This window comes from Anabrus simplex, chromosome 2, assembly GCF_040414725.1.
Source record: "Anabrus simplex isolate iqAnaSimp1 chromosome 2, ASM4041472v1, whole genome shotgun sequence".
NCBI classification, from domain to species: domain Eukaryota; kingdom Metazoa; phylum Arthropoda; class Insecta; order Orthoptera; family Tettigoniidae; genus Anabrus; species Anabrus simplex.
The window spans coordinates 969065140-969081017 of record NC_090266.1 but is presented as its reverse complement, the minus strand read 5'-3'; the positions used below and the strand labels follow the sequence as shown (position 1 = coordinate 969081017).

General features: G+C 42.3%; 1 protein-coding gene across 2 annotated transcripts in view; it reads left to right on the top strand.

The window, feature by feature from the left end:
• Nucleotides 1–15258, top strand: part of LOC136863226 (uncharacterized) — a 247233-nt gene extending 231975 nt beyond the window's left edge. For both annotated transcript variants that reach the window (XM_067139595.2, XM_067139594.2), the window contains exons 5-6: nucleotides 9747–9960; nucleotides 14814–15258. In XM_067139595.2, the coding sequence (XP_066995696.2) occupies nucleotides 9747–9952 (206 nt within the window). In that variant the 3' untranslated portion in view covers nucleotides 9953–9960; nucleotides 14814–15258. The remainder of the gene's footprint in view (nucleotides 1–9746; nucleotides 9961–14813) is intronic.
• The last annotated feature ends 620 nt before the right edge of the window (nucleotides 15259–15878 follow it).

Genomic DNA, 15878 nt, shown 5'->3' with positions numbered 1-15878 from the left:
ACAATAAAAGTAATAATAATGATCAGTTAATGGGAATGATGCAATTAATGTTAAGTAAGATAGAGGACAGTAAAACTGAAATAAAAAGTGAATTAGAACAAACAAAATCTGAGCTTAAAGGTGAATTGGAACAAATTAAAACAGATGTAGAACAAACTAAATCTGAGCTTAAAGGTGAATTAGAACAAACTAACACTAAAATTGAGAATATTAAATATGAACTTAAAGAACAGTTAGAGCAAACTAAAGCTGAATTAAGCAGGGAGATGAGGGAAAATAAGGAGGAAGCGAATCGGAGAATGGACGAACACAGTAGGCAGTTACGCGATCTGGTGGTAAAAAATGAACATTTTAATAAGCGATTAGAGGACCAGAAAAGTGAATATGAACGGCGAGGGAAAGAGGTAGAAGAAAAGTTTGCGGGGCAGAGAAGTGAATTCCTGGAATTAATGGGGAAGGAAAACAACTCTACTAGGGAGGAAGTAATGAGGCAGGTCACTAGTATTGATAAGAGAGTTGAGACTCAAAGAGGGGAAATACGGATATTTAAAGACCACGTACAACAAGAGATTGACACGGTAAAGCTTAGAATAGAAGATGAGACCCGGGCAAGTGAAGAAAGGTTTGCGATAGCTGAAGAGAATAAGATTGAAATTAGGACATTGAAAGAGAAGCAGGTTAATTTGGAGAGAGAAATTGATAGGAGAGACAGAGATGTAGAATGCCGGATGGAGAAAGCAGAAAATCAGTTAAAACAGGTGGCAAAGGATAAACAGGTTTTCACGGGAAGGCAATGTCTAGGAAATAGCTACATTAGGGAAATTGAACTACCTAAATTTAATGGGAAACAAACGAACCCGCTAGATTTCCTTAAGATGATAGAAAAACGATTTGAAAAGCGTCTAGAGGAAGGGTCTATGGACTGGGAAGACGTTATGGAAAATATTGACCATGCTTTTGTAGGAGAAACACGGTCTTGGTTCATGGTATATAGGCAGACGATGACGAACCTGAAAGAATTCAGAAATAAGTTTAGAGAGAAATTCTGGAATGAAGCGATACAAGCTCGGGAGAGAGAAAGGGTGGTATTTGGGAGGTACAAACAGCATGAAGGAGTTACTATGACCGAGTACTTCCTGGCACATGTCATGATTTGTCAGAACTTAGATGGTATAACCGAGGGGTCTGATGTAGTAAGACTACTTTTAAGACATTTTCCGGACAGGGTGAGAGAAGCGGCCTGCATGCAAAAAGTTGGTACTATTCAGGAGATGGAGAACCTACTAGGCAGTTTTGATGCGTTAGGTAACCTTAGGAGTAGAACGGAGAATATTCAGAACTTTAGTCATCACAACGGAATGAGACATAACGGTAGAACACAGAATCACGAAGCTCGCAATCAGTTCAGACCTCAGCAGAACAGCAGGAGCGGAGCACAGGAATATAGGACAGGAAATTCCCAACGGAGGCCAGAGCAATGTACTAATGAGTCCAACGTCAATACACAAAGGGAACCTTTAAACTAACTAGAGGCTGTAATGTTAGGTCAGAATTCCAGCCTAGTGCGAAGGTAGCGAAGTGTCTTGCCATGAAAGTGTTACCATATGACCTCGATGTTAGAGACGATTTGTTGTATGAACCCGAGCAGAATAATGGAGATTCAAGTAATAAAGTAGTCAATCCCGTTGTTAAATTGAAAGTCTGGGGGGCGTGGGTTAAAGTTTTGATTGATTCTGGTAGCCAAATATCATGTATTAGTTCTCAGTGGTATGAGTCATTAGTGAAACAGGGTATTCATTTGGAGGAAATGCCTGTTAAGTCTACTTTTATCATTACGGCTGTTGGTAAGAAGTCTATGCAAATTTGTAAACAAGTAGCTGTCCCGATCTGCATTAATAATTCTATTAGCGTTCAGATATGTTTGGTAATTCCGCATTTGATATTTGATCTTATCTTGGGATCTGACTGGTTAACGTTAAAATTGGCTCAGTTAAATTACAATGATCTTGTGCTAAATTTGAGGTGGAATAATGAGGATATCAAAGTCAAGTTTGAGGAGGAAATTCAGAGGAAAACGGAAGTTAGTACAGTGTGGAGAATGAGAGAGGTTTCTAAAGTAAATGAAGAGGCTAGTGAGGGCCTGAAGTTGTGTCAGTTATGGATTAATGAGGATAAGATATGTGGCTTGAAAGAAGCCGTAAGTAGTAATGAGTTAAATGAAATCCAGAAGGACAAGTTATATGAAGTGTTGTGTGAACACGTGGAGATTTTTTCCGAGAAACCTGGTGTTACCCATCTGTATGAACATTCTTTTTCTGTGCTGGATAAGACTCCATTCAGCGGACCGCGGTATCCGATACCACACAAATATGCAAAAGCCGTAGAGGATCAAATTCAAGCTATGTTAGCAGACGATGTGATTGAATTATCAAACAGTCAATATGTTAATCCCTTAATTGTCGTGCCTAAGTCTGATGGATCAATACGTCTGTGTATTGATGGCAGGGAGATGAACCGACGTATTGGTGCTGATCAGTTGAGATCACAAACCATTGAAGAGTTGATACAGAATTTTCAGGGTAAGAGTTGGTTTTCTACGTTAGATCTTAGGAGTAGTTTTTGGCAGATACCTTTAAGATCAGAAGACAGGCCTCTTACTGCTTTCAGCTATAAGCATAGTTTGTACCAATTTAGGCGTGTTCCTTTTGGGACCCGTACGAGTTCGGCAGCTCTTATTCGCGCACTTAGTATTGCCTTGGGAGACGATACTGGAGATTATGCTACTATTTATATCGATGATTTGGTTATAGGATCTAGTACCTTTGAAGAGCACTTGGACCACTTGGAGAGGGTTTTTTCTAAATTAGAGTATGCTGGTTTTACTCTGAAACTTGACAAATGTGTTTTCAGTAGACGAGAGGTGACTTTTTTGGGGCACCGTGTATCGGCAATGGGAGTGACGCCTGAGAGCACAAGAATTGAAAAAATATTGAATACTACGACACCTAGAAATATTAAGGAGCTCAGATCGTATATTGGTGTATGTAATTTTTTCAGACGATTTGTAGTGAGATTTGGTAACTTACTAGAGCCTCAGAATGAACTAGTGAGAGTGTTAGGTTTGCCTGAAGAACCACCTCGTAATGCTGAATTTTACGTCCGACTGGCACGGGAGAACCTGATTAAATCTGGAGATAAACGTAAAAGGCAACAGAAACGTAAGGTACGGGATAACTTTGAGGTAGGTGATATGGTTTTGGTGAGAGTTCCCATGTTGTCAAACAGTGAGGATAAGGTAACGAAGAAATTTTTTCTTTTATATCAAGGCCCGTATAAAGTACATAGAAAACTTGGACCCTGTGCTTACAAGTTAGCGGATGGCGAGAGCGTAATGAATGGCTCATATAACATTAGTAGTTTAAGGAGATACCTGTCGTGTGAGGTGGCTGAACCGGATAGTGAGATATAGGTCAGTAACTCGGGGAAGTTGCTACTTGTTATGTCAGACTACGAGCGGTATGTGTTTACGTCTCAATCGTGGTGGTATTTCCTAGTTGTGTTTGTAAACAAGGGAGATGTTTTGTGTGGCGGTAGAATTACGCTCGTTCATTGACGATCGATCATCTGTTTTCCGTATGTGAGGCCATGAAATTTTATATATTTGTTTTCTGAGATGTTACAGAAGGCTAATTAAAGCTGACGACGGCAAATAATTAATTTTCCCGTATGTGCATTTCTAACTTGCAATAATTTTACCGTGAGCTTAAATCACGTGTGTATTCGAGTGAAGTGTATTACATCCTGCTTCAAGATAAGTTTGAAACATTCGAAAGAGTGATAAAAGTGTAAATTGTTTGTATCATTTGTTTTCCATGTTTCTAATGTAATAGATTGGAAGAGAACGTGTTATTGCTATCTAGCAAAGAATGTCTGAGAGATGGGGAGTAAAAGGACAGATAGACACTCGGCAGAGTCTATAATCTGAAATTGTATATATATTATGTTATATTTTCTAGGATAATCTTGTTTTTTTTTACAAAAGTGAAAAGTTGCTCATGTTGGGCATAATTTAGCATCTAAACCTCAAGATGAACTGAAATAACAGACAGTCGCAATGGTAAGCAGTCTAAGAGAGATATGATGGAAAGAGTGAGAGATAATTAATTGTATGAAAATAATGTCGCTCGTTATGGGCAGGTAATAGAGGTATTTCAAGTCAATGTGGGAGTAAGTGTGTGAGTTCTCAACTCATGTGATATTTGTTAAGAACTCATGGGGGCGTATGTAACGTTCCAGACGTTACAGTGTAATTATGTTAATTTTATTATGTGTAATTAATTCAAGAATTTAACGTCATGATATTTATTTTGGTATGTAATTGTATTATAATTCATGTTTAATCATTTGCTCACTATCATTTCATTACTTTGTAACTACGACTTGTAAACGAGGGCTGAATATCTTCATATTCACTTAGATTCTTGCGACAGTCGGTTAAAATTAACTTGCAGTAGATTTCCTTTATCTTGCCACATCACCGAGGAAGTTGGAAGGACAAATTTAGACACCAAGTTCTGAGAAAAGCGAGCACGTGTTCACGCGTCCCAACGTAAGCTACCGTATTTCGACCAGAATTATTCAAACGAATCAACGCCTATATTTTGAAAGGAGCGTCATGTTGCCATGGATAATGAGTGAATGGACCAATAGAAGAACAGTTAATATCAGAGTTAAGACCCGTCAACTCTAATATCTGGAGTGGGGAGAGACATGTCATCTGATTGGACCACGTGTTGCGACCTGTAATTAGCACCAGTATAGGTTATAAAAGGGCATGCTGGAGCTCTTGGCTTCATCTCTACTACTGGACTCTGCTGCATTCTTCGGTATTATTATTCGTTTGATTCTGCGTTAGCATTCTACTTCATTACCACAACGTGGTACTTAGAAATTCTGAATGAGGGATGTAGAGCCACTCTCATCAGTAATTACGTACAGCACGGCTACAAGACCGGTTTGAACCAGTCTAAGTCAAGAGGTAGTATTAATCTAGATAGAAATGAAACTTCAGAGAATATTTTCAGTAAAGTTGGAAGGATTCTTAATTGAGTATCCTCTCCAAATAACCCAAGGTGGTTCTGCTAACTATGACTTAGGGCTTATCTCCAATATGGGATAGAGCATAATAGGGAGTGTTAGTTTTGAAGTCATCTTCCAATTAGTGGTGGATGCAATTTGCAAGGCAGGAATGGTACTTCGCTGCAGATGAAGAGATATCAAAAACGACCGATGATGTTCCAGCTACAAGGAGGGAAGCCTTCCAAGGACCAGCAGAACAAGACTAAATGGTGAGCAAGCGAGTTAAAGATATTGCAAGTTTTCGCGAAGTAGAGTCATTCAATTTTTTATTAAATTCATTTTCTATTTTAAATTCAGTCTTCGTTAAACCGTCGTCATTTATATTAAATCTAATAAATAGTATTTTTCTTGTTCACTTTAATCAATCTGCCTTAATTAGCCTTTTGATTTTTAATTCTCCTGCTTAATGATTAGTGCACTATCACCCCACCCCTGTGATAAGAGTCCGTCCAAGCTTGATTATAAATTTTTATCTTTAAGTCCTCAACTTAAAGATTGGCGCCCTTAGCTTGAATGGTTGCATTTCTCATTTGATGATTGTTCTCCGAGAGGGGAAGTCACAAATTACTGAGCAATTAAACAGATTTATTATATTATATTTAACTGTTAGGTTATGGTGCTGCTCCTTAGTTTAACTGTTAGCATGCCTTTAGTCCAAGGGTTCCTGGGTTCGATTCCCGGCTGAGTCCAGGATTTTGACATTCATTGTTTATTTCCTTCAGCTCGGGACTGGCGGTTTATGCTCCCTTAAACATTAGAATTCGATGTATACATTACCCCACTCTAGCAAGTGGGCACGTCGCGAAGAGCGTCAACTCTTAATACCTGCAGCAGACCTCTCCAGAGGCCACACGCCCATTATAGTATATATAACGTCCAGTGATGTGTAGTGTGTGTATGAAGACGGACACAAACATCCAGTCCCCTTATTGACAGGACTCAACCATAATATGTTAACACCCTCGGCCCAACCAAGACTTGAACCCAGGACTCTTCGAACCGAAGACCAGTACGCCGATCATTCATCCAAGGATTAGGATTTCATATTATGTAGAAGAATTAATAAGTCACTTCATATTAAGCCATGAATACACTTATAAATTTTCATTTGTAACTGTGGATCGAAATCCGCCTCTGTGGTGTAGTGGTTAGCGCGATTAGCTGCCACCCCCGGAGGTCCGGGTTCGATTCCCGGCTCTGCCACGAAATTTGAAAAGTGGTACGAGGGCTGGAACGGGGTCCACTCAGCCTCGGGAGGTCAACTGAGTAGAGGTGGGTTCGATTCCCACCTCAGCCATCCTGGAAGTGGTTTTCCGTGGTTTCCCACTTCTCCTCCAGGCGAATGCCGGGATGGTACCTAACTTAACACCACGGCCGCTTCCTTCCCTCTTCCTTGCCTATCCTATCCAATCTTCCCATCCCTCCACAAGGCCCCTGTTCAGCATAGCAGGTGAGGCCGCCTGGGTGAGGTACTGGTCATACTCCCCAGTTGTATCCCCCGACCAGGAGTCTGAAGCTCCAGGACACTGCCCTTGAGGCGGTAGAGGTGGGATCCCTCGCTCAGTCCGAGGGAAAAACCGAACCTGGAGGGTAAACAGATGATGATGATGATGATGATGATGATGATGATGATGAACTGTGGGTCGAAAGGACTACTACTAACACGTTTGCATTCCGTCCGTAAAATGCGACCACGAGCCTCCTAAACGGTAACGACGTCTCTCAGGCCAGGGAGACGTTCAGAGAAGGTCAGGGGGTTGGTGGCCGTGGCCTATACTAGGAACTGTCCCGGGATTCGCCTTAGTGCAGGAGAATGAAAAACCACGGGAAAACATTCTCAGGAGAGCCGACGGTAGGGACCATCCCCTTTCCGTCTTCGGAATGCAGAGGCTTAGAGCCACGGCAACCTCTCCTCGGCTTGGTTGGTTGGTTGGTTGGTTGGTTGGATGGTTGGTTGGTCGGTCGGTCGGTCGGAGTGCAGAGCTGTCGGACCACGGACCACGAACAGGCCTAAACCACTCTTGGACGGAGACCCACTCTGCATTCCGCCGACGTCAAAAAGACCCCTCGCGAGTGTTTATGTACTTCTGTCACGCGAGTACACACGGGCTAATAATCATTTCACACATTTCGTAATATCTAAAGTTCTCTCTCGATACATTGCCTTCTTTCTTTCCTTCCGTACATATTGCACACAACTCAGCCGATCATTGGGTGGAACCTCGATGAAACTTTCGTTAAACACTATTTTTCTATCTCATTCATGTTGAATTCCCTGGCAACATGGAGCGCTAGGTATCGAATATCAACCAATAGGAATTCGCGGCCCGCTAAATTTAACACCTCCCGCCAAATGTATCACATTCATTCTTTCGAAAGCAGCCCTGTAGTGAGTAGTACGGAATGCGTCCACTGGCAGCAAACCTGAAGATAGATTTCTGTGGTTTCCCATTACACACCAGAAAAATGCAGGGACTGTACCTTAATAAATTATTACTATGGCCGCTCTACCTTCCCAGTCGTGGGCTTCTTATCCACCGTCACCGAAAACCTTCAGATATTAGTGTAACGTTGAAAGAAAAAGCCGATAATAGTAAAGCGGGCGGTGAACGTATTTTCCTCTTTCATCAAAACAAACCAAACCCCATGACCTTGAAGGGCCTTGGCCTACCAACCGACCACTGCTCAGCCCGAAGGCCTGCAGATTACGAGGAGTCGTGTGGTCAGCGCGACGAATACTCTCGGCCGTTATTCTTGTCTTTCTAGACCGGGGCCGCTATCTCACCGTCGGATAGCTCCTCAATTCTAATCACGTAGGCTGAGTGGACCTCGAACCAGCCCTCAGGTCCAGGTAAAAATCCCTGACCTGGCCGGGAATCGAACCCGGGGCCTCCGGGTAAGAGGCAGGCACGCTACCTCTACATCACGGGGCCAGCCTCCTACTTCATCATTATCCCATTGATTTATTTTTATTATTATTATTATTATTATTATTATTATTATTATTATTATTATTATTATTACGGGGATACCCGCGGAGCAGAAAGAGGTGAATCATGTTGCCGGGGTGAATGGGTCTATCTACAATATCAAAATTAATTTAAATCTTGAACGGAAGGTTAATTTCTTCAAAAAGACAACAACTCAACAAATAACAATATGTCAGGTACAAAAGCAATCTTGAAACAAGACTAGGAAGGTCCAAGATTAGTGATTTTTACTGATTCTGGGCTTCAAGCCCATAGTTTTACAGTTCTACGAATGGAAGTGGAATAGTTTAGTTAGGGGCAGAAATCCCCTAATTCGAGAGCACTTGCTCCCTAAATTACAATATATATAGAGCCTCCCAAAGGCACACTTTATTGTTACAAAACTTTGAAAAGAGCTTACAGGCTCTCAGTTTATTCCAGCCTACTCAAGGCAACATCAGAACTTGCAATCTCTGGCCGCTCAAGGCACCACTTACAAATAGAAAATAATTTTATACAGGTGTATCTAGTACCCAACCTACAGGCCCTTTGCGACAAAGAACAGGTTAAATAAACGGCCCGAACACAAACTGAATGGAGGCGTACACTGCACTCCAGATAATGAAATATTAAAAACCTACAGGTCTCTAGGCCAATGAAACAGGGGCTAATCCCATGCTACTTGAGGTGGCTCGCATGGAAATAACGATAATACATTACAGGAAAGAAGGTTGCTAAATCGCAGACACCTCAAAGTAAGATGAAGGGGAGCTCGAGAGGGTAACTCACTTTCTATCCGCAATTTGCAATTAAAGATTTTATGAAGTTAAAAGAGAAGTTACATTTTAGAAAAGTAGGTTACATTGTAAAGATTCGGACCTTCCTCTCGGATAATTTGCGAAGATAGTAAGAAAGAATGAAGTTATGTGGCCATTACCTTGTAGATGTTCTACCTGCCGAAGAAAGAGGCCGCCCGCCTCCTGCTTAAACACACACACTCAGAAAGACGACGATCAATTGGCCAAGAAAGTGAAAAGCCGCAGTTTATAAACCCTCAGGGAAGGTTCGTGTTAATTCAAGATTAATCAGGACACACCCTCTTAAATTTTATTGGTTAACACAAGGTGAACAAGAAATGCGGGATTGGTTGAAAATTAATTACAAAAATTAGTGATTGGCTAGATTCAAAACTGGCAGAAAGAAAAGGAAGTGTTGCCAATCCAAAAATAAATGAACAGAGATCAGTTAGGGACAACCTAGAAGTATCTTTAAATTATAAGTTCTTTCACTTTGCACCAGAGTGCATGATCATAATTTTAGTAGTGTCATCTGTAGAAAAATGTCCAAACTTCTTTATGTATATCAAAACAAAACAAGGAGAAGTTCAGTCAGTTTAGGAAACTGCACAATAGCAAAACTTGTTGTGTTATCAGTTTCACTGTTTGACCAATAGAGGAGTTCCTTTAGGCGCTAATTTTGAATGCGCGGCGTTGAGGTGTACCTCCCGGTACAATTCTTCTTCTTCTTCTTATTCGAATATGACAATTTGATTCAATTTATGTCTCCACTTTACTGATAAATAACATGTTGGCTAGCCCTTTACAAGCTGTTTACTAATATGTTTGCTTTCTGTGCCAGGTTTTCCAGAAGGTGTTCAGGCTGGTCTCCTCATTCTGAAGCCTATCACCCCGCCAGCCAAGCAGCAGAGCACGTCTTACACGACGTACCACGACACATTTGGCTCCCACTCTCAGCCCGTGGGGAGCGCAGCGTTACCAGATCAACACAACGTTCATGTGCAGAAGTCTCTGGACTATACGCCGTTTGAATCGCTGTTCGGCTAAAAATCACGGTACGTATTATTAACGAGAAAGGAAGGAAACTGCGGGATGAATGTTATTTCCAGTAGTTGCTGGTGGATGGGGCAATTGTATCGCGAATATTATAGCGTATTCTTGTGGTCGCACCCCGACCAGCTACGACGAAGACGAATAGTTTGAATCAACCAGCACCCTGTCGCTGCTCGCTCACACTCCTGTACTACTGTGCAACCTTATTAAACCCAGGAATGTCAACCTATTTTTTTATTGCATTGCATACTAACGGTGCGGGAGTATATTGTGGCCACCACTTAATGTCAAGTTTCTGGAAAAAAATAAGATACCATCGAGTCATTTTATTTGAGTGAGCGTGAAGCGCTGTTTTTCGAAATAGCCACTGATAGTCACGTTTTTACTTTTGAAACGCTTAACCAGCCATTGTTCGTAAACATTTACAATTATATAAAATGTTTTACTTCCATGGGTTCTAGAGGCTCAATATAGACAAGGATATTGATTTACCACGACGTTAGAAAAAGGAAAATCGATTATATTTGACATTAAAAATTACATTACTTCTATTAATTTTCCAGGAATAAAGCTATAAGTGACCATAGAAAAAGCAACTCCATAGCTAATAGATCGCGTTGTTTATTAGGGGAGTGAAAGATTAAGGCTTTCCCTATCCTCATCATCCACATAGGGTGATATTGAAGTTGAACCAAATACTCAACTATTTTTTACCCAAGGAAATAATCTGACGCTCATTTTTGTTGTAGGTTGAACCTCAGAACTATGTACCTAACCTGCATGAGTACATCCAAGTCCAAATTCGAAATGCGTCGATTGCTTTGCGAGAATTTCTTTTCGTGCACTTCTTCGTGATCGAAAAACGTTTACATAGCTCCCTTAACTATGCATACACGTGTATAACAATAGGCATAATCAAGTACGTGTTACACGAACAATGGCCGGGTAGTTGGTGCAAATATCGATCGCAGTTGCAATTGACTTGCGGTTTACGTGGACGGGATTGACGTGTACCGTACTTAACAAATATGCACACACGTTGTGCCACCGTCAATTTATATTGTACTTTACGAACATCTAGAAGTTAATTCACAAAATTGAAAAAATGGTTTGCTGGTGGCCCTTGGTAAAAATTATTAGGCTGGACATGGCTAAGAAGTATATAATTTAGACTCGGAGTTCCCGATTACGGAAGTTGCACTTCATGAATACCTTCTCCAGACAAAATATTCCGAATCGCACTGATTTTTAACGTCAACCATCCACTCTGGTAGTGTATGAAACCCCCTGACCTGAAGGTGAAAGCTTCATATCCAGCAACAGCCCAGAAATTTCCAAAGAAGTATATGAACACTGGAGAACAGAGTTCATTGTATTTTATGTGCATCAGTAATGAAATTGAATCGGTCGTCGATCGTGTGAAGTGACCATTGTTAAGAATAACGTGATCTACACTTTACTTGAGCACTGCTTTGAACTGGCGGCGGCGGCGGAAAAGTTTCCATTCCCCGCCCGAAGGGTGGAGCGGGCCCCCTAGATCGTAACGCGATCTCTCGGCCCGTGCGATTTATGAACAGAAGATGTGTGGGATGAAGTAGAGGAGAATAGGATGACAGAAGAAAGGAGAAGCAATGAGGGATAGGGCCTCTTGGCTAGTGAGGGAGAAAGAAGTGGAGATTTGGACGGGAGTGTTACGAGCAAGGTGAAGAGCTAGGATGTGGAATGTGGATGCGTAATGTGCGAGGGAGTTTAGGGGGAGCCCGAGAACGTCGGATAGTGGTGGTGGTGGTGGTGGTGGTGGAAGTGGAGGGAAGAAACCGGGTGGGGGAGGATGAAAACGTCTGTGGTAGCGGAGTTGGAATGGAGGAGGATCCGACCGGGGGCGGCGACGGGTTGTGTTGGTGGGTTGACGGGTCAAGGGTTGGGGCGGTGAGCGAGAAGATTCAACATGATATCGGGGGCAATAGAAGCGTGCTCCGTGGGCGATGAGGTGGTTGACGTCTTCTTGATGCGGGAGATGGAGGCGTACGAGGTTTGTCGGCCCATGGGCGTTGTATATTCGGAAAGCTCGGCGGACGGGGAAGCCTACCATGCGGAGTTCTCGAAGGATGTCATCTGTAGAGATGTGGGGAGCGACGCCACGAACGACACAGCTGAAACTTGTGGCAAGGGCTGTCGGTGATGGAGGTGGCTATGGCGGTCGTACAGTGTCGGCGGAAGCTTCAGTGAGTGGAAGCGTAGTAGTGGATTCTGCAGGCCGTTGGAGTGGTATATTCTGCTGTTGAACGTGGTCAAAGGCGGGAAGGATAGGAAGGGCTGACGTCATGATAGGGAAAGGATGAGACATGACTATGGTAGTAACAGGAACCTGGGAAGGGAGATACGCCGATGTGGTGGTAATGATGGTGGTAATAGTGGTGGTGGTGGTGGTAGGGGTAGAGGGAAGGGAAGATGAAGATGAGGACTGCGCTGTCCACAGTGGTGGTATTGCTGTTGCTGGTGTGGCAGATGCGTCGGCAGGTGACGGCGGTGGTATATGGCGGCGACTTGGTTCCACTTGATGGAGGTGGCAGAAGATACGCACACCGTTGGCGATGAGGTACTGTACGTCTTCTTTGGTGGGCAGATGGAGTCCGACGAAAGGTGTCGGTGCGGAGCCTCGTAAAATCCTGGACACTGGGTGGACTGGGACGCCCTTCTAGAATGGTTTAGGCAGAGTAGGAGATGTCGACGTATCGGATAATACAGGAGTACATGGTGTTGGGTGGCTAACTTCCAACGAGGTGTCAGACAATTTGCTTTCTTGAAGTCGGAGAGGTAGCTTAAAAATAGATGCTGAGCCACCCGGCTGAAAAGATTGAGGAGTAAGGGGAGTAGCTACGGTGAACCGAGCTGTTCCACTTGGAGAGGTCGATGAAAGACCTTTCTTTGAAGTGCCGAAAATATACCACGTCGAGTAGCTGAAGGTAATGTGTGCATGCGGGAGATATGGTCATTGCTTTAAATCGGGTGGCTACTATATGGGTTCTGCCATTGATCGTCCCGAGCTATTCAGCCAGGAGAAGAAACTCTTTCAATGCGTACGGGAAGAAGATTTCTCGAAAAAATTTGCGCCATGGCCTGTTTCTCAATTAGTCCGGACGTCGAGACCACTTGAACAAGATAACTTCAACACGCGGAAATTTTAGGCCTGTACAGTACTAGTGCCCCCTAGATGTCACTGAGCTAACTTTACCAAGTGACCATCGATGTTGCCCATGTCGTCAATAGCGGAGAGGATATTCTAGAATTAGCTCTTATCGACATGTTTACAGTGGCTAAGAAGACTGTGTTAATGATATGACGTTAGGTATGTTCACTTGTGAGTGATATATCAGATGCCTGTAACTTGCAAACTAATTGAAATGAAATATCGTATGGATTTTAGTGCCGGGATATCCCAGGATGTCTTCGGCTCGCCAGGTGCAGGTCATTCTATTTGACTCCTGTAGGCGACCTGCGCGTCGCGATGAGGATGAAATTACGATGAAGACAACACATACACCCATTGGAATTAACCAATTAAGGTTAAAATCCCCGACCTGGCTGGGAATCGAACCCGGGACCCTCAGAACCGAAGGCCAGTACGCTGGCCGTTCAGCCAACGAGTCGAACTGCAAAGTAATTGATGATGGCACATAATGTGCGCATTTTTCTAATCTATGCGAAAGTCCCTTTAACATGAACCACAACTTACATTACTTTACAAGTTGTCTTTACGGTGTGCGTATCTTCTGCCAGCTCCATCAAGTGGAACAGAGTCGCCGCCATATACCACCGCCGTCACCTGCCGACGCATCTGCCACACCAGCAACAGCAGTACCACCACTGTGGACAAATGTCGCACCGACACAGATAGGTCTTATGGAGACGATGGGATAGCGAATGGCTAGGATTGGGAAGGTACATCCCCAGCGTTTACCTGGTTTGAACATGGGAAACTACGGAAAACCGTCTTCAGGGCTGCCGACAATGGGGCTCGAACCCACTATCTCCCGAATACTGGATACTGGCCGCACTTAAGCGACTGCAGCTACCAAGCTCGTTACCTTACATGCTCTCACGATCACAACTTGCACTAAGACCCTCGTAGTAGGCTACTTCACCGAACAGGACGATCGGAGGAAGGCGAACTAGAAACGTTCCGACATACTGAAACATCGATATTTCATTCGATATGCACACTTAATGGAAGTATCGATTCCCGTAATTGAAAGTAACTTTTTCGAGACACCTCCAACGCAGAAACATTATGTGCGACGAATAATTCAATTTGGTCGCCAAGTCAGACATGTCTAGAACATGCAACAGGCCAACAGCAGCTACGGTTGACACAACATAGAACGTAGATAACGGAATGGAAAACTAACAACAATAAATAATGTCCTTGCCATTGGTCACAAAAATTTTTCTGTATTAAAATACCTGTTTCGTGTTTTCCTTTTAGGGTAATAGGGTAATAGGGTAATAGAAGTTCATTGTTAATTATAATTGTCTATCCACTGTTCGATTAATACCACTACTCCTTAATTTTTTCCTAACGATATTTTCGCTATATATATATTATCATTAAATAGTACCCATACCACAAAAATATCAACACTGAAATATCGAATATCGATAGAAAATTATCGATCTTAACACACATCAATACTATCTCAACATCCGTAAGGCGAAGTACTATCAAGAACGAATATTGTGCGTTGCCAGCGTTTCGCTTTCAGGCCATGGGATATTTTTCCGTGACGTTCCGTGTACAGAATCGTCAGGGAAACATTATTGTGGCTTTATTTAATGTTTTCATTATATGTTCCAGGTGTTCACCCAAGAGATCCACATCGTGAGCTGCTCAATTGTTTTTCACCGAGGACTGAAGTGTTCTTCTCGGCATACTGTTAATCTGAAGAATGAAAGTAGTGCCTTTCAGACTGTAGCAAGATTGAGAGTAAATGAGAAACATGAGCATGTATTGTACAAAGTTGTGAGTGTGATGGCAGTGTTACATATACTGCGTGATATTTATACAAATCTCAGCCCAGGACAAGCCTGTTAATATGCTCGTGTTGAATAATTACCAGATTTTTTCAAAGAACAAAATTAGCAGGCTTGTCCTTTTTTTAAATGTTAGTAACTGTTTTTGTCATCCAACGTAGTTCACGTTACTTACCTAATGCGAATATTAATAACCTAGAATACATTGTATATACTGTAACTTAAAATACGATTAGTGTATGTAAATATGTGATTGATAATATATTTTATATGTGTACTGAAGTAAGTGTTTTATTTGTATACACTGTATGTATCGTGTAGCTGAAACGCTTTGGTTTGTTCGAGAAATAGCAAGTAATCAATCAATCAATCAATCAATCAATCAATCAATCAATCAATGATCTGTATTTAGGGCTGTCTCATAGGTGGCAAATTCCCTATCAATTGTTACCTAGTCTTTTCTGAAATGATCTCAAAGTACTTTGAAATTTATCGAACATGTCCTTTGATAAGTTCTTCCATTCCCTAATTCCTCTTCACATAAATGAATATTTGCCACATTTTTTCAACGTAATTTAGCGGACGTAATATGACATTTAATTACGTCACCTGAACGATGCCATATGAACAGAGGGACATGATTTCGTACAGGGCGACATGATTTCGTAGAAAGTGTTAACTACCAACGTCGCGTAAGATAGCTGTTGTCGTTTTTGATAGCGGCGCATGCGGTGACTGAGCAGGTCTGCCATTGTTTTTGTACGAAACACTCGCTAGTGCAGTGAAATTTCTGCTGACAATGACTGGAAGCATGACAAAACGGAGAAGCGAAGGGGACGGGCCGTTAATAGATTTCGTGAAGAATCGTGCACTATTGTATAATGTAAAG